The sequence below is a fragment of the Sarcophilus harrisii genome, chromosome 3 (assembly GCF_902635505.1).
Source record: "Sarcophilus harrisii chromosome 3, mSarHar1.11, whole genome shotgun sequence".
Taxonomy (NCBI): domain Eukaryota; kingdom Metazoa; phylum Chordata; class Mammalia; order Dasyuromorphia; family Dasyuridae; genus Sarcophilus; species Sarcophilus harrisii.
The window spans coordinates 609,249,221-609,276,903 of record NC_045428.1 but is presented as its reverse complement, the minus strand read 5'-3'; the positions used below and the strand labels follow the sequence as shown (position 1 = coordinate 609,276,903).

General features: G+C 66.6%; 1 protein-coding gene across 1 annotated transcript; it reads left to right on the top strand.

Moving 5' to 3' along the window:
• The first annotated feature begins 265 nt into the window (after positions 1-265).
• LOC100928890 (myosin-14) lies at positions 266-27,683 on the top strand. The gene is given in 31 exon segments (XM_031961838.1): positions 266-399; positions 859-1,292; positions 2,815-2,921; positions 3,839-3,866; positions 3,953-4,055; positions 4,678-4,701; positions 4,779-4,871; positions 5,254-5,317; positions 5,407-5,505; positions 5,690-5,830; positions 7,518-7,613; positions 9,528-9,646; positions 10,059-10,211; positions 10,951-11,124; positions 11,205-11,378; positions 11,615-11,729; positions 14,591-14,770; positions 15,323-15,494; positions 15,917-16,129; positions 16,665-16,803; positions 19,530-19,801; positions 20,188-20,333; positions 20,479-20,937; positions 21,460-21,617; positions 23,427-23,555; positions 24,166-24,254; positions 24,345-24,468; positions 25,675-25,936; positions 26,050-26,122; positions 26,322-26,519; positions 26,622-27,683. Coding segments are annotated over 31 exon segments (4,740 nt in total). The 5' UTR covers positions 266-351; the 3' UTR covers positions 26,776-27,683.

Below are 27,683 nucleotides of genomic sequence, written 5' to 3'. Positions count from 1 at the left end.
GAGTCCTCGAGGCTGCAGGGGCCAGGGGGGACCCCCCAGGGAGGCAGGAAGGCGGCTGGCTGGCTGGGGGCGGCCGAGTCCTTGGCTCAGACGCCTCGGTCCCGCCCTGACTCTGTGCCCCCGCCCTTTGCCCGGTGACCTGAGGAGGAGTAATGAGCTCTGACAGGGGCGAGGCCGAGCTCTGGGCACCTGTGAGGGCGGGTGGGGCTCACACCTCCCTGAGCAGGGGACACTGGGGGGGCCGGGGACCAAGGGAGGAGGGCACATCCCAGGAAATCCCAGTCTTCCTGGTCAAAGGCCTGAGCCACAGGCGTGTCTGCCAGCGGGGGGCAGGGCGCCGGCGTTTCCAGGATGGAGGCTCGGAGCAGCAGGTGGAGCGGGGTCCCCGGGGGCGCCAAGGTGAGCCTTCCCCCCGCGGGGAAGGGTGGAGGGGGCCTGGAGGGGGGCCGAGGCTCCGTGGGGAGAGGCTCGCGGGGGGCCTGGGCGGGGGGTGAGGATCTGAGCCGGACCCACCATGGTGGCGACATAATGGCAAGAAGACCTAGCGTGACTCCAGCGCCTCTGGGAGCAAGGGCTTCCGGGCAGGGTCACCCCCTTTGTACAGAGGAGGAAACTGAGGTCCCGGGGGCGGGACTCCTGGCTACCTTGGACATCAGAGTTGGGGGCCTGGGGGGGGGCGGAGGGCAGCGGCCAGGCTGTCTAGGATCGGGTGGGCAGCAGCGGGGGCAGCCAGCGGGCACCGAGACGGGGCAGGGGCCTGTCCGGGTCGGCCCAGGGGCCGCCGCCCCGGCCCTCGGTGTCCCCTCTGCGGGGGGGGGGGGACGAGCGCGGCTCCTCACGGCCCCCTCTCGCCCACAGGCCATGGCCGCGGCTAGCACGGTGCGGAAGGCAGCGGGCCCGGTGCCCGAGGCGGCCCAGCCGTTCCTCTTCACCCCTCGCTCGGGCCCCGGGCTGGGGAGCAGCGTGGGGCCCCCCCAGGTGGAGTGGGCCGCCCGCCGCCTGGTGTGGGTGCCCTCGGAGCTGCACGGCTTCGAGGCGGCCGCCCTGCGGGACGAGGGCCCCGAGGAGGTGGAGGTGGAGCTGGCCGAGAGCGGGCGCCGGCTGCGGCTGCCCAGGGACCAGGTGCAGCGCATGAACCCCCCCAAGTTCAGCAAGGCCGAGGACATGGCCGACCTCACGTGCCTCAACGAAGCTTCCGTGCTCCACAACCTGCGCGAGAGATACTACTCGGGGCTCATCTATGTAAGTGTGGGCCTGGGGCCGCGAGCGCCCGACCCCTCCCCAGGAGCGCAGCCCGCCCTCTGGGGCGCCCGGGCGGGGCCCAGGCGGCCTTGAGAGCCTCCTCCCTCTGACTCCTCCTCCGGCCTCTCCCTGGGAGCACCAGGTCCAAACCCCTGGCCTTGGGCCACTCCCAGAACTCCTTGCTCTGGGCTTCGGTTTCCCAACCCGTCAAATGAGGGGGTTGGGCAGAGTGACCTCCAGCCCGAGAGAAACGGGGATCCTGCCCGGCGGGCTCTGGGCCCGGCCAAGCCCCCGTCCCTCCGGGACACTCAGTTTCCCCCTCTATAAATGGCCTCCCCGACTCTGACAATCTTTGGGGGCCGCCCCTTCTCAGGCCTCAGTCTCCCGCCTCCCCAGGCTCCGGGAGCTCGCAGGAACCCCCTCCCCAAGGTGGACGCTTGCAGAACACAGGGGGTGATCTAGTCCCCAGCCTCCCTCGGTCCCCCCATCCCCCCATGAACCAGGAGCCGCCTCTGTGGGCTCCTTGGGGCTGGAGCTTTAGTCCAGGGTGGGGGGCCGCGGCCTTAGTGCCTAGACGAGGGAGATGAGGTGAGGGAGGGCCCTCAGGACCCCTGACGAGGCTTGGGGTGACCAGGGAATCCAGGAAACCCCCCCTCCCCTCCCAGGCTGGGCCCGCACCCTTCCCCGGGGCCCGCCCTGCCCTTGGTCCCTGCCAGGCTCGGATTCTGGGCCGCGATGCTTCCTTGGGTGTCGCCTGGGGGGAGGGGAGCGGGGGGGCGCAGAGGTCCGAAGGCCCCCCCGGGAGCCTCAGTTTCTCCTGGTGTCGAAGGGCAGAAGCAGGTCAGCCTGGCCCCCTGCCCTCCGGGCACTGGGGCCCCCGCCCCCCAGCTGCCGCCCTGGGCCTGGGGTTTCCCCGTGGCGGCGCCCCGCAATCTATGGCCTGGGAATGCGGGTGGGGGCCCGGGAGCCGAGGGGGAGGGGGCAAAAGAGGGGACGGGGAGCTTTGTCTCCCTGCCAGGCCAGGGGGCCCCCCCACCTGGACCGGTTGCTCTGGCCTCCGGAGGCCCCTTTGCTTTCCTGGCGGCCTTTCCCACCCCGGCCCAAACTCCCCTTCCTCTCTCCTTCCCCTTTCCCTTTCCCTTTCCTCCCTCCCCCCCTTCCTCTTCCTCCTTTCCTCCCATCCCCTTTCCTCCCCCCTCCCTTCCCCTTCTCCTCCCTCCCCCTTCCTCCTTCCTCCCCTTTCCCTTTCCCTCCCCCTCCCCTCTCCCCTTCCTCTTCCTCCTTCCTCCCATCCCCTTTCCCTCCCCTCCCCCTCCTCCATTAAGTTGCTGTTTGGAGCTGGAGAGTTTGCCAGACTCGGTGCCGTGTGATGTCCCTAACCGACATCAGCCAGCCGGCAGCCACCCGGCGAATGGAAGGGACATTGGCCTGAGGCCCCGCCCAAGCAGGATTTACAGAACCCGCCCCCAGGGGGGAGACCCTCCCGTCCAGCCTGGAGCCCGGAGGGGGGAGGGGGGGGAGCGCCCTTACCCCTCCCCGAGATACCCGCCCTTCTTTGGTTCAACCCCGCAGCTGCCCATCACAGAAGTTCGTGGAGATGTACCGCGGCAAGAAGCGCCACGAGGTCCCGCCCCACGTCTACGCGGTCACCGAGAGCGCCTACCGCAGCATGCTGCAAGGTGGCCGGCGGGAGGGCGGGCCCAGCCCGAGCCGTCAGGCCGAGGCCCCGGGCCGCCCACTGGGGCCCTTCCCCGGGGAGTCCCGGGCCAGAGGGAGGAGCCCCGGGGCAGGGGGAGGAGCCCCGGGCCAGGGGGAGGAGCCCCGGGACAGGGGGAGGAGCCCCGGGCCAGGGGGAGGAGCCTCAGGACAGAGGGAGGAGCCCCGGGACAGAGGGAGGAGCCCCGGGCCAGGGGGAGGAGCCTCAGGACAGAGGGAGGAGCCCCGGGACAGAGGGAGGAGCCCCGGGACAGAGGGAGGAGCCCCGGGCCAGGGGGAGGAGCCTCAGGACAGAGGGAGGAGCCTGGCCCGCAGAGCTGTCCCAGAGCCGCCTCCACCAGCCGAAGCGCCAGGCTTCAAAGCACGGGCAGTGCCCGTGGGGAGGGGTGCGGGCGGGGGTCTGCCACCCTGGAGGGGGGCGGGAAACGGGGGATCAAAGGGGGGCCCACCCCGGGCAAGTGGGAGGCCGGGACTGGGCCGGGCCCAGCTCCCTGGCCAGAGGGCTCCTGTGCCCACATGTGCAGAGGGACGTCCGGCCCCTTCGGGCCTTGGCTCATCTACCCAGTGACCTTCCGGGGGAGGGGCCGGCGGCCCCAGGGGTCTCTGACTGACCCGCAGGCGCTGCCCACTCCTGGATGGCCCTGCAGAGGCCGGGCCTTGGGGCTCAGCGAGGGCGTCCCGCCCCCACCCTCCACCCCCTTGCCCGGAGCCTCCGGGCTCAGCGGCTTCACTCTCTACTCCGCCGAGGGGGAAACTGAGGCAGCAGAGGCCAGCAGCCCGCGGCCCCCCAGCCGGCCGGGCCCCGGGAGCTGGGATGGGGGTGGGGGTCAGTCACGGCCCGCGGGCGGGACCTCGTTGACTCAGTCTTTGTCCCCTACAGACCGAGAGGACCAGTCCATCCTGTGCACGTGAGTGCCCCCACCCGGGCTCTGAGGGCGGTGGGGTGGCCCAGGAGGGGGGAGTGGGGCCCACTGACCTCCCCTCCTCCCCTCAGGGGCGAGTCTGGGGCCGGCAAGACAGAAAACACGAAGAAGGTCATTCAGTACCTGGCTCACGTGGCCTCGTCCCCCAAGGGCCGGCGGGAGCCTGGGGCCCAGGTGAGGCTCCCCCCTTCCTGCCCCCCTCCCTTCATCTTTCTGTCCTGTTCCCCCCTTCCTGTCCCTTCCCCCCCTTCCTGCCCCCTCCCCCTCATCTTCCTGCCCCCTCTCCCCTTTCTGCCCCCCTCCCCCCTCTGGGGTCCCATTCCTTGCCCCCAGGCCCTTACGGTCCAGCACTGTCCACCCCCCACCCTGGAGGGTGGGGGCCGGGATGGTTCCCCCAGCTTGGGCAGCCCCTGATCCCTTCCCCAGCTGCTGGGGCTCTTCTCGGACCCGGTGCCTGGCGCGGGGAGAAGCTCTCAGGCCTGGGCGCTGGGACCCCAGAAGGTCCCGTGACTCTGATCTCCCACCTGGCAAAGCCCGAGCCTTTGTGGCCGCCACTCACGGCCCGAGGACCCTCGGGGGGAGGGAGCCGGGGCCTCCCAGGCAGGGCAGAAGATGCCCAGGGCTGAGCCCGGGGTCCCAACGGGGGGTGGGATGGGGCGGCAAGTGCCAGGACTAGGAGGCCCGCTCGAGCCCTGCTCCAGAGGCTCCAGTGCTGAATGTGCCCCCGCCCCCGTGTGTCTGTCCTGTGTTCCATGTGCCGTGTCCCGGTCCGCGTTCTGCCTCCCGGAACCCCCAGAGCCCGGCCAGCGCGGTGGCCTATGTGAGTAGCGACGCCCCCGCCGCGGCGCGCCTCCCGCCAGCCCCCCCTCCCCAGCTGACCCCTGTCTCTGCCCTCAGGGCGAGCTGGAGCGGCAGCTGCTCCAGGCCAACCCGGTCCTGGAGGCCTTCGGCAACGCCAAGACCGTCAAGAACGACAACTCCTCGCGCTTTGTGAGGCCCCGGGCCCGGCTGGGTGGGAGGGACCCGGGGAGCCAGGCCGGGCCAGATGGGGGGGAGCCCCGGTGTCCAGGGGGGGCCCTCTGGTGTCCGGGGGGGCCCTTGGTGTCCGGGGGGGCCCTTGGTGTCCGGGGGGAGGGGATGGCAGTCCCTGGTATCCAGCAGGGAGCTCCTGGTGTCCAGGGTGGGAGGGGGTGGCAGCCCCTGGTGTCCAGGGGGGAGCCTCGGGTGTCCGGGGCAGCCCCCACAGACTAGAGTCCTTTACCAGGCCTTGGGGGCCACAGAAGAGGGGAGGCCTTCCCTGGAAGACAAGGGTGTGGGGCAGTTCTGGGGGGATAGCGCCTCTGCCCTGAAAGGCTCCTCCTCTCCGTCCCAGGGGAAATTCATCAGGATCAACTTTGACGTGGCGGGCTACATTGTGGGAGCCAACATCGAGACCTGTATCCTTGGGGCCAGAGGGGGCAGTGGGGGCCGGGGGGCAGCTCCATCAGGTGAGGGCGCTGTGGCTCCTTGACCGCCCTCCCCCCAGACTTGCTGGAGAAGTCTCGGGCCATCCGCCAGGCCAAGGACGAGTGCAGCTTCCACATTTTCTACCAGCTTCTTGGGGGAGCGGGGGAGCAGCTCAAAGGTCGGTGCCCCCCCATACCCAGCGGCATCAGGGGGCCTTTAGAGGGAGGCTGGGCCCCTGTGGGCAGAGTAGGGCCCACCTTGGGGCCGGGACAGCTGGGACAGCGGGTGTCTAAGCCTCTCTGTGGCTCCCATGCCCCGGCTCGTCCACGGGGGCCCCTGCCAACCTCTGCCTCCCCCCCCAGAGGACCTGCTCCTCCAGCCGTGCTCCGAGTACCGCTTCCTCACCAACGGGCCGGCGTCGTCCCCGGGCCAGGAGCGCGAGCTCTTCCACGAGACCCTGGAGTCGCTGCGTGTCCTGGGCTTCACCCACGAGGAGATAATCTGTGAGTAGACTGGGGGGGGGGGTTCTGGTGGGGGGGCCCCCACAGCACACCCCCCTCTCTGGGCGCCGTTCCCAGCAGGAGGGGCCTCAGGAGCTGCAGGGGCACGAGCAAGTCAGGCCCGGGCTGAGGCTCCCAAGCAGCCTCATTGCCCACGGCCCCCACCCGGAGGGAAGCCAGGCCCGACTGGCCCCAGGGGGGCTCTCCCTGCCCCACCTTGGGGTGGAAGTCCTTTGGTCAGTCAGCAAACCCTGGTTGGGTGTTCTGCTGAAAGCCCTGGGGCCACAGAGCCTCCCAGCACCCCTGGGCCCCCAGCACCCTCGGGCCGCTCACTTGGAAGCGGGAACGCCGGCTCTTGTCAGAACCTGTCTGCCCCCGCCGGGGTAACTGGAGGCTGGAAGCCGGACTGGACTTGTGAGCCCCCCCCCCTCCTCAGCCGGCCCCTTGCTAGCACTGCAGGCTCCGGCCCGGCCTCCACGCCCTGTCAGAGAACACGTCTCCCTCCCAGGACTGGGGTGCCCTCCCCGCGGGGCCCGGGGCCTTGCCTCCCCCTCCTCCCTGGGAACACCGGCCCACAATGCACTGGTTCCCCCCAGAGAGCCCGGGGTGATGTTGCCCTAAAACCCCTCGTGGCAGGCAAGCTGGAGAAGCGGGTGCCCAAAGGCTGCTAAGGAGCCAGAGGGGGCTGGGCTGGCACAGGGGAGGCCCGGGGGCCTCAGCGGGGGATGGGGATGAGCAGGGGGAGTGGGGGGCTGGGGCTCATCCCTTCGGAAAGGCTCCAGATAGTGAGCCCGAAGGAGAAGCGGGGGCGAGGGAGGGAGGGAGACCCGGAGGGGTCTCAGCAAGCCTTTATTAAGCACCTACTGTGTGTCTGCCAGTGGGCACACAGATAATAAAGGCAGGCGGGCCCTCAGGAGCCCACATCCCTGAGCTAGGACCTCAGTCCCAGCAAAGAAGGGGTGCCTGAGCTGGCCATGAAAGGCTGGGGGGGTGGAGGCTGCAAAGCCCCACTTAAGGCCATCCTGTGCCCGCCCAAAGCTGCTGTGGAGACAGAGTTTGGCCGCTGGGCCGAGCATCGGGAGGGGGTGGCAGGGCTGCAGGTGGGGCGGGCGCCGGCCTGTCTGCCCCAAGAAGGGCAGGGTGGGGCCAGCTGGAGAGCCGGCCTTTGCCCCCCCCACCGGCCCACAGGGCCTGCAGTGCCCGCGGAGGGACACTTGGCATTCCAGGACAGGCTCCTCAAGTCCTAAGCCAACAGGGTGGGGGGGCATGGGACTGGGCATGGGGAGCAAGGCAGCCTGGAGTCAGAGTTGGGAAGCAGTGCCCCCTGAGGCTGCTCAGCCCGGCCTGGGCTACAGAGGGGGGGATAGACACCCTCCGGCCGCTCAGCTCACAGGGGAGGAGGGGGGGCAGATGTCCCAGGGCCACCCTCATCCTCACATATTTGATGTATGTGGCAGAGCTGGACCCTGGACACCAAGGGCTAGGACCCGGGACAGGGCATCTGAGGGGCCCGCTCGGGGCAAGGGGACGTGAGGAGCCCCTGCAGAAGGGCCCCCCTGGAAGGTGTGAGGAGCCGGGCAGAGGAGGGGCCGAGGGGCAGAGACCCACCAAGGCGGGGGGGAGGGGGAATGCCAGGCGGCCCAGGTGGCGAGAGGCCGGCTGCTGAGCGCCGGTCCCTCTGCCTCCACAGCCATGTTACGGGTGGTCTCCGCCGTCCTCCAGTTCGGAAACATCTCCCTGAAGAAGGAGCGCCATTCGGACCAGGCCACGATGCCGGACAACACAGGTAGCCTGGGAAGCGGGTCTCTCTGCCGGGCCTGGCCACACAGAGGGGACCCCTCCAGGGCAGGGAGCTCCCTGTCTGGCACCTCCAGAGGGCCCTGGGTCGCGTCTGGGCCCCTCCCCACTGAGGGCCCCCTCGGGCGCCCGATCTGTGCACATGTGCGGGAGCCCTTTCATCCAAGTCCTTGATAAAAATGAGGGATGATGGCCGGCTTCCCCTGCGGGGACACGGCAGCCCTGACGGCGTCTCCCGCCCTGGCTGGCCCAGGCCCTCCGGCCCTCGGGCAGGACCTTGCATCCTTTGATTTTCTTGGGCCTCAGCTTTTGAGTAGCCTCCCCACCCCCCCAGCCACCTCATCGCTAGAATCTGGCCAAGGGCAGAGACGGGGGCTGCGCTCTCGGCCCTCCCTCCCTCCCTCCCCCTGGCCAAGCTTGGGCCGGCCCCGGCTTTCCGGCCGGCTGTCCCTGCTTGGGCTCGCTGCAGCAGCTGGGACCCATTTCCCCACGCTTCTCCCCACTCCTCATGGGTCAGGGGACACAGATTCCCCCCCCCCCCGGGAGCCCGGAGTCCAGCTTCAGCTTCTCCCGGATTTCCTGGCGGGGGCCAAAGAGCCCTCCCATAACTGCGCACTCGCAGGGCCTTGGCTTGCTTGAGTATGTCAGGGTCAAGGGCTCAGGACGCTTGTTCTTTAATGCACAAGCATCCGAGTGCGGCCTTTCTCAGGGAGCTTCCCTTCTCATGGGGGGACGCCCCGTGTAAGCCGGGCCTGCGCCGCAGGGAGGAGCCGTCGCTGGCGGTTCCAGAGACCGCCGGCAGCCTTCCCGGTGGGGTGGCTCTGGCGCCGAGGCACGGGGGGGGCCGGGCAGCCCTAGCGAGGGGAGCCCCGCGGCCGGCGGGGCCGGGCTGGCGGGGACCACGGGGGCTTCGCCCCAGCTATGTAGCGATGTCCCTGTCTTCCTGCAAGCCTCCAGCTCGGCCCCGCCCGTCCTTGGCCCCCTCGGCCAGGTCCTGAGCGGGGGTGACACTGCCTGAGCCTGTGTTAGAGGGATTCGGGAGCCCCTCCCGTGGCTGATAAGAGTCAGTATCCTTCCTTTGGGCCTGGCTCTGAGCCTCCAGCAGAGGGAGCCGCCCTCATTTCCCCCAGGCCAGAGCGGTCCCTGGTGGGGCTGCATTGATTCTGTGCAAAAGCTTTTTTTTATTTTTATTTTTTTTTAATTTCCTGTATTGAGATGCTCTGTTTTCGTGATCTCCGCTCTCCTTTGTTTGGTTAACGATTCTTCCTCTAAAATGGCTAAACTCACTGGGGCACATGAAGGGGGACAGTGTGGAAAGCCCTACAAGAAAGCCCAGGAAGGAACTGACAGCAATGAGAGGGACCAGGAAAAGGATGGCAGGGGTAGTCTAACCCCCTGGTGGGCGTGCCCACCGGGCCAGAGAGGGCCTGGGGAGATGCCCCCCCCCCACGGTGGCCTTGGGGGAGGGGAAGGCTCACCGGGCACGATGGCAGGGCCAGCTGGTCTGGCAAAACACTTCCCTCCCTCGCTCCCTTCCTTCTTCCTCTCTCCCTTCCTTCTTCCTCCCTTCCTTCCCTCCTCCATCTCTTCCTCCCTCTTTCCTTCCCTCTCCCTTTTCCTCCCTCCCTCCCTCCATTTCATCCTTCCTTCCTTCCCCTCCTTTTTCCTCCTCTCTTGCTCTCTCTTTCCCAAATCCTTGTTGCAAAGGAGAGGGGGAGGAAGGATCTATTTGGAAAAGGTTAAGGATAAACAAAAAGTCTAATTTTAAAAAAGATACATAAAAAAATCTTAGAGGAAAAAGCAAATTTACCACCCAGCTGTGGTTATGAAAGAGTTCTTCTTCCATTTTCCTCCAAGAGGGCTTAAGACCTTAACGTCTCCTTCCCTCCTCCCTCCCTGATAGCGGCCCAGAAGCTCTGCCGCCTGCTGGGTTTGGGGGTGACCGATTTCTCCCGAGCCCTGCTCTCGCCCCGGATCAAGGTTGGCCGGGATTATGTGCAGAAGGCTCAGACCAAGGAGCAGGTACTGACCTGGGCTGGGTGGGGCGGGGGGGAGCCTGCCCAGGGCTGGAGAAGGAGCCTTTTGGGAAACAGGGCGGGAGTGGGAGAGGAGCTAATTTCTGGTCAGGGGAGGAGAGGGGAGCTGGCCCAGCCTGAGGAGGAGGCGTGTTCCTCCTTGCAGAGGCCCTGGCTGACCCCTAGGGAGGGGAGCTGGGGGAGAGGACTGCCACTGGGCTCTGAGTCAGACACGCCGCCCTACCCGGCCCTTCTCCCTCCTGCCTCTCCTGCCAGTCCTCCTCCGTTCTGTCTGTCCCTCCCTGCCCAGACCCCCCCCCCCCCCGTTGGCCCAGAAGGCTTCTCAGGGTCTGTCGGGCTCGGGCGTCCCTCTGATGGCTCCTGGCGGTCCCAGCCATCGGGTCCCCTCCTGCCCACAGGCTGACTTTGCCTTGGAAGCCTTGGCCAAAGCCTCCTACGAACGCCTCTTCCGCTGGCTCGTGCTCCGCCTCAACCGGGCCCTGGACCGCAGCCCGCGCCAGGGGGCCTCCTTCCTGGGAATCCTGGACATCGCCGGCTTCGAGATCTTCCAGGTGAGCCCCTGCGCTGGCCCCGCGCCCCCATTGTCCCACCGGGGCCCCCGTCCTGACTTTCCTGTTGTTACCAAGGGCACGAGGGGGCACGAAAGTGGAATGGGGGGGCAAGTTCAGATCTGGCCCCTACCCGCTGTGTGGCAGCCTGTCCCCTCATCTGTAAAATGGGAGTCATAGGAGCACATCACTTCCTCTCACCCCATCTCCACGGGTCACCGGCCTGGGCAAGGGGCCCTCCCCTCCCCCGCCCCTCTGGGGTCCTGATCCCGAATTTTTTGTATAATAGCAACCACAGAGAAGGGGGATGGGGAAATGGCCCCGCCCACCCAGCTAGCCACTCCCCCAACCAGCCCCACCCGCCCCTCTCACCCGACCGGCTCCCTTACAGAATCTGGCCCATTCCTCCAGTCCCGCCCTGGCCCACCCAGCCAGCTCCGCCTACGTGTCTGGCCCCTCCTGCCCGACCAGCCCCGCCCACTGTCTGGCTCCTCCCTCTAGCGCTGCTGACTATTTAGTATCTCCATAGCTCCGCCCACCATCTAGCCCGCCCCCTCGCCTGCCAGCTCCGCCCATATTCTGGCCCCTCCTAGCCGACCAGCCCCGCCCTCACCCAGTTCCTCCCACCCGCCTGGTCCCTCCTGACTAGCCAGCTCCGCCCACGTGTCTGGCCTCGCCCACCCGCCGGCCCCGCCCTCCCCCTCCTGGCCCGCGCTCACCTGTGGCCCCCCTCCTCCCGCAGCTGAACTCCTTCGAGCAGCTGTGCATCAACTACACCAACGAGAAGCTGCAGCAGCTCTTCAACCACACCATGTTCGTGCTGGAGCAGGAGGAGTACCAGCGCGAGGGCATCCCCTGGACCTTCCTGGACTTCGGCCTCGACCTGCAGCCCTGCATCGACCTCATCGAGCGGCCGGTGAGCGCGGGCGGCCGCGGGGGGGTGGGGGGGTGGGAGTGGAGGGGGGGGGCAGGCTCCTAACGTGGCCGCCCCCCCAGGCCAACCCCCCGGGGCTCCTGGCCCTGCTGGATGAGGAGTGCTGGTTCCCCAAAGCCACGGACAAGTCCTTTGTGGAGAAGGTGGCCCAGGAGCAGGGCAGCCACCCCAAGTTCCAGCGGCCCCGGCAGCTGCGGGACCAGGCGGACTTCAGCGTGCTGCACTACGCCGGGAAGGTGAGTGGGGGGGGCGCGAGTGCGGGGGGCCTGCGAATGGAGGGGAGGGGGGGGCTGGGCCGGGAGCGAATGGGGACGATGCCCCGCCCCCCAGTTCTGGACCCTGTGGGGGGGGATGTCGGGACTGGGGCCGGCGGTTCGGGGCCCCGGTGGCTGAGCCGGAGAGACAGGAGTCCGTCGCTTCCCCGAGAGTCCGGGACTTGAGCCCTGCTCCGCCTCCACTGCGCTCCCCCCAGGTGGACTACAAAGCCAACGAGTGGCTGATGAAAAACATGGACCCGCTGAACGACAGCGTGGCCGCCCTCCTGCACCAGAGCACGGACAAGCTCACGGCGGAGATCTGGAAGGACGGTGAGGACGCCCGAGGCGGGGGTCCCGGTGCCCCAACCCCCCCCCCTTCCGCCCCGGGGGGCCCAATTTGGGCCCCCGGGGGCCCCCCCCTTTCCCCAACCCCCCCCGGGGGCCCCCCCCCCCCCCCCGGGGCCGGCCCCCCCCCCCCCCCCCCCGGCCCCCACCCCCCCCCTTTTAACCCCCCAAGGGGAAATTTCCCCCCGGGCCCAGCGGGAACCAAAAGGGTTTGGGGCCCGGAGGGGGGCCCCCCCCCCCCGGGCCCCGGCCCCCCCCCCCCCCCCCGGGCCCCGGGGGGCCGGGCCCCGGGGGGAAGGGTGGGTTTGGGGGGGGCCCCCCCAAAATTCCCCCCCCCCCCCCCGGGGGCCGTTTCCCCCAAAAAAAATTTTCCTTGGGAAAAGGGGCCCCAAAGGGAAGGGAAAACCCCGGGGGGGCCGGGCCCCCGGCGGCCCGGGCCCCCCCCCCGGGAAAGGTTTGGGGGCCCCCCCGGGGGGCCGGGGCCCCGGGGGGGAAGGGGAAAGGGGGGGGGGGTGGGGGAAGGGGGGACCCTTGGGGGGGGGCCCCTGGGGCCCCCCCCCGGGCCCCCCCCAGGGGGGGGGGCCCCCCCTTTAAATTGGCCCCCGGGGTCCCGGGGGGCCCCCTGCCAAAAGGGGTTTGGGAAACCCCGGGCCGGCAGGGGGGGGGGGGGGGGAAAGGCCCGGGGGAAGGGGAAGGGGGGGGGGGGGCCCGGGCCCCCTTTCCCCCCCCCCCGGGGCCCCCCCCGGGGGGGGGGGCTTTCCCGGGGCCCCGGGCCCCCGGGGGGGCCCCCCCCCCTGGGGGCCCCCCCTTTTTCCCCCCTCCCTTTTCCTCCCCCCCCCCTTTTCCCCTGGGGCCCCCTTTGGGGGGGGCCCTTGGGGGCCCCCCGGGGGGGGCCCCCCGGGGGCCCCCCGGGGCCCCCCTTTGGCCCCCCCCCAACCCCTTTTCCCCCCCCCCCGGGCCACCCAAAGGGCCCCGGCCAAAACCCCCCCCCCAAAAAGGGAGGGGGGGCCCCGGGCCCCCCTTTGGGGGGGGGGGAAAAAGGGGAAAAACCCGGGGGCCCCCCCGGGCCAAAAGGGGGGGGCCCTTGGGGCCCCCCCGGGGAAGGGTGGGGGCCCCCCCCAAAAGGGGCCCCCCCCCCAAAAAGGGGGAAAAAAAAACCAACCCCGGGGCAGGGCCCGGGAAGGGCCAAAAGGGAAAACCCCCCCCCCCAAAAAGAAGGGGGGGGGGGGGAAAAAAAAAAAGGAACCTTACCACCAAAAAACCCCAAGGGAAACCCCGGGGGGCCCCCGGGGGGGGGAAAGGAAAGGGCAAACCCCCAAAACCCCCCAAAAACCCCAAAAACCCCCCAAAAAAAATTTCCCCCCAAAGGGGCCCCCCCCCCCGGGGGGGCCCCCAAAGCCAACCAAGAAAAAACCCCCCCCGGGGCCCCCCCCCCCCCCCGGGCCCTTAGGGCCCCCCCCATTGGGCCCCTGCCCCCCCTTAAAACCCAAAACCCTTAAAAAGGGGGAAAAAAAAAACCCCCCGGGGGGGGCAACCCAAAAACCCCCCCCCAAAAAAAAACCCCCCCAAAGGGGGAAAAAAAAACCCCCAAAAAAACCCCGGGGGAAAAACCCCGCCCAAGGGGGAAAACAAAAAAAAACCCGGGAAAAACCCAAAAAAAAAAAAAAGGCCAAAAAAAAGGGGCCCCAAAAAGGGCCAAACCCCCCCAAAAAAAAAGGGGAAAAAAAAAGGGAAAAAGCCCCCAAAAAGGGAAAAAAACCCTTAAAACCAAAAAAAACCCCCCCCCCCAAAAAAAAAGGGGGAAAAAGGGGGGCCGGGAAGGGGGGGAAAAAAAAAAGGGCCCAAAAAAACCCCCCCCCCCCCCACCCCCCCGGGGCCCCCCCCAAACCCTTTGGGGGGCCCTTTCCCCAATTTGGGGGGGTTTTCCCCCCCCCCTCCCAAACCCAACCAACCCCCCCCCCCCCCCCCCCGGGGGAAAAAAAGGGGGAAAACCCCCCAAGCCCCCAAAAAAAAACCGGCCCGAACCCCCAAAAAAAAAAAAGGGGCCCCCAAACAAAACCCCACCCCCCCCCCCTTAACCCCCCCCCCCCGGGAAAGGGGGCCTTCCCCACCCAAGGGGAAAAAAGGGGCCCCCCCCCCCTTTAAAACCTTCCCCCCCGGGCCCCCCAAAAACCCAAAACCCCCCCGGGGGGGGAAAAAAAAGGGGGCCAAAAAAGGGGGGGGGAAAAGGGCCCCCCCCCAAGGCCCCCAAAACCGCCCAAAAATCAAAAACCCCCCCAAAAAAAAAAAACCCCCTTCCAGAAAAAGGGGGGCCAAGGCCCCCCGGCCGGGAAAAAGGGGGCCCCAAAAAAAAACCCCCCCCTTAAAGGGACCCCGGGGCCCGGGGAAGGGAAAACCTTGGGGAAAAACCCCGCCCCGCAAAGGGTAAAAAAACCCCCCCGGCCAAACCCCAAAACCCCCCCCTTCCCCCCCGGGGGGGGGGGGGAAACCCCCGGGGGCCGGGGGGGGGGGGAAAAGGGGGGGAAACAAAGGGGGCCCGGGGGAAACCCAGGGGGGGAAAAAAAGGGGGGGGCCGGGGGGGGGGGGGGGAAAAGAAAAAGGGGGGGGGGCCGGGGGGTTTGGGGGGGGCCCCCCCCCCGGGGGGGGGGGGGGGAAAGGGGGGGCCCCCCCCCCCCCCCCCCCCCCCCCCGGGGGAGGGGGGAGGCCCGGAAGGGGCCCCCCGGGGGGGGGGGAACCCCCCCAAAAAAGGGGGGGCCGGGGGGGGACCCCAAAAAAAGGGGAAGGTGGGCCCCAAGGAAAGGGGGGGGGGGTTCCCCGCCTCGGTGAGGGGCCGGGGGCCCCAAAAGGGCCCCCGGGGGGGGCCCCCGGGGGGCGGCACAAAGCCCAGGCCGGGGAGGGGCCCCTCAACCCCCCCCCCCCCCGGGGCCCGGCTGGGGGAAGGGGGGTTTCCCCCCGGCCCGGGGGGAAAAAAAGGAGCCTCAATAAACTGAGGCACAAGTATGAGGCCATGATGGCCGACATGGAAGGTGAGTCTTGCTGCACCCCCCCCCCCCGCGTGCCTCCCCCCAAACATTTTGTGTCCCAGCTCTGACATCCCATGTTCTGTCTCCTGGGACCCCGCAACGTTCCATGTTCTGTCTCCTGGGACCCCCCGACGTTCCATGTTCTGTCTCCTGAGACCCCCCCCAATGTTCCGTGTTCTGTCTCCTGGGACCCCCCGACGTTCCATGTTCTGTCTCCTGAGACCCCCCCCAATGTTCCATGTTCAGTCCCCTGGGATCCCCCCGACGTTCCGTGTTCTGTCTCCTGGGACCCCCCTAACATTTTGTTTCCTGAGATTCCCCCGCGACATTCCACATTCTGTGTCCTGGAACACTCTTTCCAAAGAGCCAATGGGGCCGTAGCGCCCCCACGCCCTCCTCCTTCCCTGACTCATGGAGACGGCTGGCCCTGCCACTGGCCACGCCCGGGACCCCGCTCTGTGGGTGACCCCCACGGGTGCTTGGGGCTCTGCCGTCCCAGTGGGAAGAGGCCCTTCCTGCTCCTCAGTACCACCTCCTCTGCCCCCATCCCCATAGAGCGGCTCAAGCTGGAGGAGAAGAGCCGGCAGGAGCTGGAGAAGACCAAGCGGCGGCTGGACGGGGAGAGCTCCGAGCTGCAGGAGCAGATGCTGGAACAGCAGCGCCGCGCTGACGAGCTCCGGGCCCAGCTGGGCCGCAAGGAGGACGAGCTCCAGGCCGCCCTGGCCAGGTGGGGGGCTTGAGACGCGGCCCCCCTTACCATCAGCTCTTCTGGGAGCCCCCAGATACCCTGAGATCCCCTGGGATGCCCCGAGACCCTCGGCTGCCCCAAGACCCCCAACTGCCTCTGGGATACCCTGAGATCCCCCAGGATGCCCCAAGACCCCCACCTGTCCTTGGAAACCCCACTTATCCCTGGATCTCACCCCTACCTACCAGTCCCCCTCAGGAACCTTAAGCCACCCAGCCCCTGTCACCTTGGCCAACCCCCTCCCCTCCCCCAGGCTCTGCTTTGAGCAGCCTTTCCTTTCATAGCCCGAGGGTCTGGGGGGCCCCTCCCACATATCTAGCCAGGGATGCCCCAGTCTAAGCCCAGGGGGCCGAGCCCGGCCCCCCTTCAGAGCCACTGAGGGCTCCCACTTCCCCTCCCAGGGCCGAGGAGGAGAGCAGCTCGCGAGCCACGCTGCTCAAGTCCCTCCGAGAGGCCCAGGCCGGCCTGGCCGAAGCCCAGGAGGACCTGGAAGCCGAGCGGGTGGCCCGGGCCAAGGCCGAGAAGCAGCGGCGGGACCTAGGGGAGGAGCTGGAGGCCCTGCGGGGGGAGCTCGAAGACACCCTGGACTCCACCAACGCCCAGCAGGAGCTCCGGTGAGAGCACCCTCCTGTGTGAAACGGGGCCAGGGGCATAAAGGGCCGGGCCTGGGCTCCAGCAACGTCCTTGCCTGCTCTGGGCCTCTCCCAGGGGTGCTCGGTTAGGGAAGAGCCCCCGGGGGACCCCCGGCCCTCTCCTACCTGTGGGGGGGGGACTGATGCTGAGGGAGCCGGGGGGGGTGGTGAATCAGGACCCCTCAGAGGCCTTTGGAAGAGTCGGCCAAGCTGCTTCTGCAGCAGAGGGGAACGAGCGGGCTCTTGGCCCGGCCTGTGGCAGGGCTCGTACCTCGGAGGGTTTGGCCCGTGGTGGGCAGAGACTGGAAAGGAAAGCAGAGATCCAGTCTGGGGAGGGGAGGGGAGAGGCTGAGTGTCCTGCTCAGGGACCCTAGTGCCACTCTGTGGGTGGCAGGGAGCCTAGTGGGTGAGCCCAGGAGGGAGATGACCGGCCCAGGCAGGAGGCTGCTGCTCCAGGGCCTGGAAGAAGATGGCTGGGGCAGGGGGGGCCCTAAAGCCCAGATCCCTCCCACTGCAGCTGCAGCTTCCTCCAGGAGAGGGGGGAAATGGACTTCTTGGGCCTGAGCCTAAAGCTTGTCATTGCTCCCTTGGCCCTGGGCAGGCTGACTCCCCCCGACTGGGCCATCCAGCCCTCTCGGCAGTGTGGTGCCCTCCTGGTAATGTGGCCCTCCTGGTGGTGCGGTGCCCTCCCAGTGACGTGGCAACCCTCCCGGTCATGGCCCTCCTGGGATGCAGTGCCCTCACAATAATGTGGCCCTCCCAGTGGTGATATGGCAACCCTCCAGGTCATGTGGTGCCCTCCTGGGATGCGGTGCCCTCCCAGTAATGTGGCCCTCCCAGTGGTGCGGTGCCCTCCCGGTCATATGGTGCCCTCCCAGTAATGTGGCCCTCCCAGTGGTGCGGTGCCCTCCCGGCCATGCGGTGCCTTCCGGTAATGGCCTCAGGGTGATGGGTACTCTGGGACGGCACTAAGATTCAGCATGGCGCCTCCACACAGCCCTGGGCTCACTTTCACAATCAGTCTTATCTTCAGCACTGGCAGGGCCAAGAGTGTCAGGGCTGAGCTCCAGGCCCTGGGAGGAGGAGGCTGCCAGGCAGCAGAAATCAGAACTGGGCAGCGTTCCCAGCAAGGGCAGTGAGCTGGGAGGCTGGATGGAAGCAGGCGCGGAGTAAGAGCCAGACCCCCCCTCTTCCCACTGAGAGCCTCCGTGACCCCATCCCATCCCGCCCCAGGCCCCAGCTTGGGGCTTGCAGGCTTACCATCACAACCTCAGGCCAGGAGGCACCAGCCGTCGCTTGGCCAGGTGCCTCCTAGCTTCCTCACATCTGGAATGCCCATGGAACCAGCTGAGGGGCAGATTGGTCTCCTGCTCGGCCCTGGGATCATCTCTCAGCAGGCGATGAGCATTGGTCCATTGAGGGCCCCGGTCATGTGGCCTGCAAGGCAGGGAGGCTTCATGGAAGGAGGCCCTCCAGCCTCAGACCACCGAGGAATATCCATCCCCAGGCCCCGGTGACCCCAGGCCTGCACTGCCACTCAGGGAGCCAGGGCTCTCAAGCCAGCCCTGGAGGTGGGCACTGTGGAAATGTCACACTTGCGGGGACTGAGGCAAGCAGGCTGGAGCTCATGCAGCCACTGTTGGGGGGCAACAGACAGCCACTGGGAGAAACAAGGAGATGAGATGAAACCTGTTGGTGGGATTACAAGCTCTCACCTGCCTCAGGTTCCCTGCCCCACCCTGTGGCAGATAGGTGACCCTACAGAGTGCTTGGGGCTCAATCAGCGTCTCCCTCCCCGCTTCTCCTACATCTTTGGAGTGCATAGGCTCACAGATCTGACTGGCTTCCGTCTCTTCTAGTTTGGGGGGGTCAGACCTGGCGGTGGGGAGAGTGACCCGTGTTCTGCACCCGACTTTCTATAGTCAGCCGGGGACTTGCAGGCAGGGACTTCAGTGGAGGGAGAAGGGCCCTCTACCTTTAGGGCTTGGACCCAGGATCCCTCCACGGGACCCCTTGCCTTCAGGCTGACACTACTGTCCCTCCTTCTGCTTTCCCGGAGGGACAGGGGACTCTACCCGTGTGAAACCTCATCTCTCCCCAGGCAGGCCTCCGGACCTCACATGTGCTGTCTCAGGCCTGAGCCTGGGAGACAGGAGGCATGCCTGCCTCAATCCCCAAGCCTGAGAGAGGCAGGAGGCCAGGCCTCAGCTCCCACTTTGTGAGAGGCAGGAGGTGGTGCCCATTAGCTCCACCGCCCCGAACCCTGAGGACGAGGGAGGCGGCACAGCACTGAGACTTTTTCAGAAGCAGCCCAGTCACAAGGCCTGAAGGTCTGAGAATCACTGAAGCAGGGAATTTCAGGCCTCAGGGCTTGAGCCAGACTTGACTACTACCCCAGGCAGAGCCATCTCTCAGGCAGGGCCTCTTGGGAGGCAGCATGAGAGCTGGAGAAACCAAACAGAACTCAGTTTGGCCAAACCCCTGGTGGCTTTCCCAGAGCCAGGAGATCTCCCAGATGCCCTCTCAGGGGGCAGGATCAAGGGCTCAACAAACCGCAGGGGCAGGGGGGGGATCCCTAACCCCATCACCCCAGGCCGTCATGGGAAGATCAGGGACTTTGAGGCAGGTTGAGGGCCCCACTCGCAGCTCCCGCTCCCCAGGGGCAGCATCTGTGGGGAGGAATCCCAGCTGGCCCCTGAGCCGGTGTCCAGCCAGCTGGAGCAGGCCTCCGACCTCCGCGGCAGGAGGGCGACAGCGGCGCAAACGGGATCGAACTAACTCGGGGGGGGGGGGGGCTTTGCAGGCGCGGGCAGGAGACAGGGGCATGACCCAGAGGCCTGGGCAAAGCTCCCAGGCACCAGGGCAGAGGCATGCCCGGCAGCCAGCCCACCACCATCTCCCCAATCCCGTTCAGCGACAGGATCTGCTGGAATCGTTTCCTTGAATCCGGGAGGAGGGATCAGTTCTCAAACCCTCTCTCAGCTACCAGGACATTACAAGCACGAGGGAGGAGGGCTCACAAACCCAGGCTGCTCACAGGGAGGAGGGATGACCCAGAGCTGCAGGTCTCGCCCACCCAGGGCAGACTCAGACCATCCTGGGAGTTCTTGGGAGGAGGCCAGTCCAGTGAATCAGGCCTGACAGGAGCTGGTGGCGCGGGATGGCTCAGGCAGGGCAGGTGGGCATTACGCCACCCCTCTTCCCTGAGGACAGGGCTCAGGACCCCCATCCATCATCTCCCTGCTCACATAATCATCACTGTCCCATCGTCCCTCATCCACCCCATCCCCATGCAATAAAGTCGCCCCGCGTCAGTCCCTCCCTCTGCCCCTGGGCCCCACTAACCTCGTCACTTCTGCCCCCTGTCCCTCCCATTGCCCAGGCTCTAGGAGAACCCGGGCCAGCTTCGGCCTGGGATCCAGATGGGGCTGGAGGCGAGGTGGCTTGCGAGCAAGCTGGGAGGAAGAAGCAGCATGAGGGCGACACTCCGAGTCGATGTGAGCCCAGTGAGACACAAGGAGAGCAGGCTGAATACCTGAGCGGGCAGGACACCAGGGATTCAAGGATGACAGGACCATCAGGCTCAGGAGGGGCAGATGGGAACCAATCCCGATGCAGGCCCCTGAGGGGAGCAGGGGAGGGCAGCTGCAGGAGGTGGGGTTGGGGCTGACACCAGCTAAGGACTCAGGCAGATGACCAGGCCAGGGAGGAATATCAGCAGTGACCCTCCAAGCAAACACAGGGAATTACAGAGGAAGAACTAAGGCTGCGAGAAAAGAGAGAGCTTGAGGCGGGGAACGATGGGATCAGACCTCAGGACCACATCAGGAGGCTCTAGGTGCCATAAATGGCAGTGGCGGGCCCAAGCAGGAAGAACAGAGAGCCCCTGGAGGCAGGAAGAGCCCTGCTGGGCATGGGAGGGCTCGAGGAGCCTTGACCCAAGCTAAGCCGAGACGAAAGGATGGCCTGACAAACAAGGCAGGGGCATGCATGACGACTAAAACGAGACGGATAAGCGTCTCATGGACACTGGGCAACAGCGACACTCAGGTCAGCAACCTCAGGAAGAAGTTCAGGCCAGGGGTGCGTGGACTGGGAGGAGAACCCGAGGCAGGGACCTCCGCCGAGATTTCAGGGCCGGGAGCCTCCACCACCCCTGGCCTGGGAAGCCTAGGGGGTTTCCATCGTAAGCAGATGGGAGCCAGCTCCGGGGAGAAAGGAGGATGGTCCAGGGGCAAGGAAGGAGGATGGGGGCCCCCTGGGGCGTGAGCCCCTGAGCCAGCCTGGGTTACCTGGAATGGCCGACCTCGGGTTCCTCGTTTTCTTGACAGTTTACTGGCCTTGGGCGCCCTATGGCAAATGGTGCAACCCAGGGCTGCCAAAACTCATTCCGACCCTCCCCGTCTCAAGCATTCCCCTCAGGGCTCATGGGGTTCTTGATAAGCTCTGGGGAGGGAGGCTGTATCCCTGCGTTATGGAGGGGCAGGGAGCCGAGCGAAGGAAACCCGAGGAACAGGCAAGATTTGACTTTCGGCGTTGGCAGAACAGGGCAGACATGGAGCCAGACCCTCTGGTCGGGGATGGAGCTTCTTCGGGCAGCAAGGTTGACGTCAGACGGAGCGTGAGCTGGACATCCTGCCCCGCCCCCTCCCCGCCCCTGGCCCGCCCCCACCTCCAGCTCTGGGGGCAGCTTGGGCCTCCTACCCCCACATCCAGCGCGGTGCTCCTGCCCAGCCCCTACATGCGGCGCGGTGCTCCTGCCCGCGCCCCTAAGCCCACCCCCTCCTTGGGTCCGGCCCCGGGGCAGTTCGGGCCTCCTGCCTCCCCCCCCCCCCCCCCCCCCCCCCCCGCGCTGGGCCCGGCTCTGGGAGCCAGCCCCCCCTGCCCCTGGGGTTCCTGCGCCTCTGCTTGCATTTCCGGTCCAGTCTCAAGTCTGGTGCTGAGGATGGAGAGAGCCCCACTTGGACATGGAGCAAGGCTGACCGCTCGACTTAGCGCACGCAGATGGCTCCAGGCTGGAGGACAGGCTGATGTGCACTCGGGACAGCCAAGCTGCGCCTGGAGGTGACGGCCCAGGCGCTGAGGGCTCAGCACGAGCGGGAGCTACTGTAGACCCGGGATGGGCAAACGAGGAGGAGAGGAGTGACTGCTGGCCAAGCAGATGGAGACCCTGTTGAAAGGCCGGAGGAGGGAGCGAGACCTGGTACAGGGGGAGGGTCCCCTGGGAGACGAGACCTGCCTGTGGAGGCAGCAGGGCAGACAGACCGGCCCCAGGACTTCAGTCAGTCCCGCTGGCCTCCCATGGATTACAGGTTGCTCCGAGGTGGAGCGCGACGAGGAGCGGAAGCAGAGGGCTTTGGCCGTGGCCGCCCGCAAGAAAGCCGAGCTGGAGCTGGAGGAGCTGAAGGCCCAGGTGGGCTCGGCGGGCCAGGGGAAGGAGGAGGCCCTGAAGCAGCTCCGGAAGACGCAGGTGGGCACCGAGTGGGGGGGGGGGGGGGGGGCAGGACGCTTATGGGGGCACTTATTTCTTTTCCATTTTTATTGTAATTTTATTTATGTTTTAATACACTCCGCTTTTTGAAGCATGCTGGGAGAGAAAAATCAGAGCAGAGCGGGGAACCCTGGGAGAGAGAAACCAGGGACAAAGAGTGCAGAGAGCAGGCTGATTCAGTCTCCTTAGATCATTTTCTGTCCTACACGTAGGCATTTATTAAACACCTACTGTTTACCAGGCAACCCCAGTGAGAGGGATGCAGCTCCTTCCTTCTTTAAAGGGCTTACATTATAATGGGAGAGGAGAAAAACCGAAATTCCTATGGCTCCTCACTCTCCCCAAGGCTAGCTTCCGCCCCGGTGCTCCGGAGCTCTCCCTCCTTGGCAAGACAGAAGAGTTTTGTTTTGCGGGGGAGTCACCCCAAGTGCCTACAGCTTCCTTTCACCTCTGAGATGCTCAGATTCTGTAACTAAGGCTAGACCAAGGGGCTTCACGACCCTGACAAAACTGGAGGCCCCGGGAGTTGTTGCCCTAAATCTGGCTGTCCAGTTTGTGGATATATCTGGAAAGAGCCCCAGGTCACAGACGGGCCTGGGGTCCCCGATCCTCTTTGCCTTGATTTGGCTCTGGGCCAGTCATTCCGGCTGGTGCATTTATTAAGCATCTTCTGTGTGCCGGGGTGTACACTACCAGGCGAGACAGTCCCCAGCTCCCCTTGCAGCTAATGGTGTATACGAGGGACATGGAGTACGTGGCCTCTCTTGCCCCCGTGGACACTGCCAGCCCTCCCAGGCGCCCACCCTGATCCCCCGGAGCATTCGGGGGGCCATTACCTCGGGGTCTTGGGCCCCCACCTGGCTCCCTTGGAGGCAGAAGGGAGCCAGCTCTGAGTCATCCCCAGGCCTCTGCTTCCAGGGCGCCACTCAGGCTGCCCTCACTGCCAAGAGTTGCCCCCCCTTGGGGGCGCCATCTGCCCTCTCCTCCTGGCTTCAGCAGAAGCAAGCGGGCAGACAGCCCGGCGCGGCCGCCCTTTGCAGGGTGCCCAGGACTTGGCCACTCAGCCTGTGAGTGCTTAATACGTGCTGACTGACTGGCTCACCGAGGGGCCCAGAGGGCTCTGCTGAGTCCTACTGTGTGCTAGGCACATTCCCTGCCCTCAGTGGCAGTTCTTCTGGGACATAGAATGCAAGGGGAAGGGGGTGGCCCGTATTTGTGCCCAGATGGCGGAGAGCCCAGGGCACCTTATCAGCCCACGCCCCTTTAACAGCAACAACAATGCTAGGCAAAGCCCTTTACAAACCAAAGCCCTGGGAGGCAAGTGCTCTTATGCTACCCATTTTATAGATGGGGAAACTGAGGCAGGCCAGGGCTGTGACTTGCCGGGGTCTCCCAAGTAGTTAAATGTCTTAAGTCACATTTGAACTTGGGCCTTCCTGACTGCAGGCCAGCTGCTCTCTCTGCAGAGCTGACAGCTGCCTCAAGGACACAATGCCCAGAAAAACTCCAGGGTGTGCTAGGGAAGTGAGGGAAGCCAGTCCTGGCTGTATGACCCTGGGCGAGTCCTTTCCCCACCCCTTCATTCCAAAGGTGGGTCACTGCCAGGAGGAGGAGGGCCAGGGTGGGGAAGGGCAACCCCGGAGCCCCCCCCCCCTCCGACGGACAGCAGTGGCAGCTCCCTTGTCTAGATGCTTCGGCACTGACCGGGGGCTCCACAGACACCTTCACGAGCACCTGGGAGTAAGAGGCGGCAGGGCACTCTCAGCTAGCTCCAGGCCTTCCTTGCAGGCCCAGATGAAGGAGCTCTGGCGGGAAGTGGAGGAGTCTCGAACCTCCAGGGAGGAAATCTTCGCCCAGAACCGGGAGAATGAGAAGAGGCTCAAGAGCCTCGAGGCAGAGCTGCTGAGGCTGCAGGAGGTGAGGAGGCCGCCCAGCCCGAGCCAGGGTGGAAGGCACCGAGAGGCCCCCCCCCCCAACTCCCGGACTTCGGCGGCGTCTCGGGAGAATTGCGGAGGGAGCTGGTGGGGAGCACCTAAGGGGCGCTTGGGAGGCTGGGAGATGGGCGAATTTAGGGGCGAATTCCAGCTGGGAGCTACTGCGGGGAGAAGTGCTTGGAGGCTGGAGAGAAAGGGTAGGGTTTGAGGAAAGCTCCGGGAGCTCCCGGTGCCTGAGGGAGGCCGGGGGCGCTCCGGGAGCCACGGGAAGTCCCCGGATGGGAGGCGGGGGCGCACAGGGCCCAGCTGGAGAAAGAGGAGGCCTCCGGAGACCAAAGCCTCGTGCAGGCGGAGGGGAACGGCGGGCCTCCAGGGAAGCAAGTTGGCGTGGAGTCCTTGGGATGTGGCTGCTGTAGGCAGGCCCTCGGGGGGCAGCGAGCTGAGCTCAGCGTGGATCCAGCCTCTGGGGGACCGCAGCCCCGCCGGCCACAGAAGGCCCGGCGCCAGACAGCAGCGATGCCCGGAAAGATGAGCGGCCGCGTCCTCCGGGGACTGCCGACGTCACGTGCTCTTTCTCTCCCCCGCGCCCGCAGGAGCTCGCGGCCTCGGACCGGGCCCGGCGCCAAGCCCAGCAAGATCGGGACGACTTGGCCGACGAGGCAGCCGGCGGGAACCTAGCCAAGTGCGTCTGCCCCGCCCCCCGCCCCCAGCCTTTCCAGGTGTGCCCCACCCAGGCCCGGGGCGGGCACTAACCGCCCTCCCCCACCTTTAGGACGGCTCTCCTGGAGGAGAAACGGCAGCTCGAGGGGCGACTGGGCCAGCTGGAGGAGGAGCTGGAGGAGGAGCACGGGAACCTGGAACTCCTGACTGACCGCTACCGCAAGCTGCTGCTGCAGGTGGGCCGGGAGGCCAGCGAGCTAGGGCAACCCCCGGCCTCCGGGGGCAGCCCATTCTCCCGAGCAGTTCTGCGGCCTGCGGGTGTGGGACCGCCGCCCACCCCCACCCCGCAGCAACCTGAAAGGGGCCGCTCACCTGGAGGAGAAAGTCCGCCCATCCAGGGAGAGGGAACCCCGCCCATCCAGGGGGAAGGGACCCGCCCACTCGGAGAATGGGCCCCGCCCACCTAGAGGAATAGCTCCGCCTATATATGAGCAATGGCCCCGCCCACTCAGAGAAGGGGCCCCGCCTATGTAGGAAAAGGCCTCCGCCCACTCGGAGAAGGGGCCCCGCCCACCGGGGGGGGAGACAGTGCTCGCTGATCTGGGGAGAAGAGGGCCGCCCACATAGGTACAGGGATCGTCTCCTCCGGAGGATCGGGGATGGAGAGTCGGAAGGGAATTTGGGGGCCACCGAGTCCAACCCCCTCCTCTCCGTAGAGGGGAAACTGAAGGAGGGACTCAGCCAGGCTGGTGGGGCGTGTCCGGAGCGGGTCTGGAAGCCCGGGCTCCCTGGGTCCTGCCGGGCAGGAGGGGCCAGGCCTGAGCTTTCACTGCGGTCGGAGCCGTCAGTCCCCGGGACAGCTGGCATCTGGCCCGGCATCAGCCGGAGGCAGCTCGAACCCCCGGGCCCCGTAGTTAGAGAGCTCGGCGGAATCCGGGCAGGTGGCGGGGCCCGGGGGTTCGAGCTGCCTCCGGCTGATGCCGGGCCAGATGCCAGGGGAGACCCAGCCCAGAGCCCAGCTCTGAGAGCGGCGGGCGCCACAGACGCAGCCCGACCCCACCCTGGAGACCCCCCTCGCAGAGTCCCAAACCCACACCGCCCGCAGCCACGTGACCTGACGGGGCGGGACGCTGGTGCTCTCCACCTCCCGGAGCCCCGGGCTGCGGCCACTAGGGACTCCCCACCCCGCGGGCTCCCCGCAGACCGGCCTGGGCTGACCTAGGTCTCCGGCTCTGGGAAGGGGCGGGAGCCTGAATCCCCCCCCCCCCCCCCCCCCCCCCCCCCCCCCCCCCCCCCCCCCCCCCCCGCCCCCCCCATGGCTTCCTTCCCCCAGCCCCATCTCCCCTCTTCCAGCTCCTGACCCCGGCCCGTAGCCCCGCCTTCCCCCTCCCGAGTCCCCTCCCCCTCGCCGCTGCCGCCACCCTGCCCCTTCCTCTGGCCAGGTGGAGTCACTGACCACCGAGCTATCGGCGGAGCGCAGCTTCTCCGCCAAGGCCGAGAGCGGGCGGCAGCAGCTGGAGCGGCAGATGCAGGAGCTGCGGGGCCGCTTGGGAGAGGAGGATGCCGGGGTCAAGGCCCGCCACAAGATGCTCATCGCCGCCCTCGAGTCCAAGCTGGCGCAGGCCGAGGAGCAGCTGGAGCAGGAGAGCAGGTGAGGCCCCGAGCCGGGAGCTCGCTGGGCCTCTGGGATGCCAGGCAACGCACGTGGCTGGGGGGGGGGGAGGGATAGTTGAACCCTAGTGAGTGGGAGACTGAGCGAAACCCTGCCTGTGTCTGAACTTCCAAATCCCAGGAGGCATTCCTCAGTTGGTCGAGAGCCAAGCATGGGAGGAGAGTGGTTCTCTGGGTGGATGAGAGGGAGAGAGGAGGGTGAGACCAGCTCCAGGACAGGTGAGGAGACAGCGGAAACCCTGGGGAGGAGGCAAGGGAAAGCCTGGGGCCTCTAAGATGGGGAGGAGAGCTTGATGGAGCACTGAGGGACAGAGGGCAGGAAGGAAAGGCTAAGGGAGACGGAAACGGAACCAAGGAAGAAAAATGCTTAACCTGGAGGATATGGAGAGGCAGGAGCGGACGCTGGGTGCGCACTGAGCCGCCCCCCTCCCCCCCCCCCCCAGCTGGAGAAGGGAAACCTGCGGCTGAAGCAGCTGAAACGGCAGCTGGAGGAGGCCGAGGAGGAGGCCTCCCGGGCCCAAGCGGGGCGCCGGCGGCTGCAGCGCGAGCTCGATGACGTCACGGAGTCTGCGGAATCCATGAACCGCGAGGTCACCACCCTGAGGAACCGGCTTCGGTGAGAACCGAGCGTGCCTTGGGGGGGGGGGGCAAGCCCCGCGGGAGCCCCAGGCAGAACGGCCCCCCAGCCCCACCCTTCAGCTCCGTCTGTCTTGTCCAGGCGAGGACCCCTCACCTTCACCACTAGGACCGTGCGGCAAGTCTTCCGCCTGGAGGAAGGGGTGGCCTCCGACGAAGAGGAAGGAGAAGAAGCAGGAGGCGCCAGTCCCCCTGCTCCGGAACCCGATGTCCCCCCCCAGTCCCAGCCAGAGTGACCCCCTTGTTTATCTACTGCTCTGCATCCCTTCCCTTTCTGCTTTCTTGCACTTTGGAGACCCCAGTGCCCAACCCAGGCACTTTAGCCCTTAAGGCCCCCAACCCAAATCAAGTAAATGGCGCTGGCTTGGGGAGGGGCTCAGGCTTGCCTTCCCTCCACTCCCCCGTTTGTTCATCAACAAGGGGGAGGAGGCCTTGGTTTCCCCCCTCTCATGTTCACTCTCTCCATGCCTCCCTCTCCGTCCCCACCTTTGTTCCTTTTTCCCCCAGCTTCCCTCTTGCCAGCTCCAACACCCTCATCTCTCCATCCTTTCATCTCTCCCTTCTCATTTCCGTCTCTCTTCCACCGTCATCTTCATATTCTCATTTCCATCTCCCTTTCTTCCATGCTCATCCCCATATTCTCCTCTCATTTCTTCTCATGTTTTCACCTCTTTCGTCCCTCTCACCTCCCCCCATCCTCATCTTTTGCCTCCCTTTGTCTCCTCCACACTTAGCATGGTGCCTGGTGCATAGCAGGTGCTTCCTAATGGTTTGCGCTTGCTTCATCTCCAAATTACTTCATCTCCTGCTCCCCATCTCGGCTCGTTTCCTTCTCCCTTCGTCTCGTGTCCCTGCTCCCCATCTTCTCCCCTCCTCATCTCCCCCCCTTCTGCCATCTCCCCCATCTCCTTCCTTCCTCCATTCCCCGGTCCCGCCCCCTCATCACTGTCTTGCTCGGGTTCTCGTTCCCGGCCCCCTCCTCTGCCTCCTCTTGGCCCTTCCCATTCCCCCGGCCGATGCTCTGGTGGCTTGTGTGATTTAGGTTGGAATTTCAGGGTCAGATAGAACAGCAGCACTTGTCCTATTCCCCCGATCCCGAGCCTTTCCCTTCCCACTCCCAAGGAAATAAACCTCAAAGCCTCAA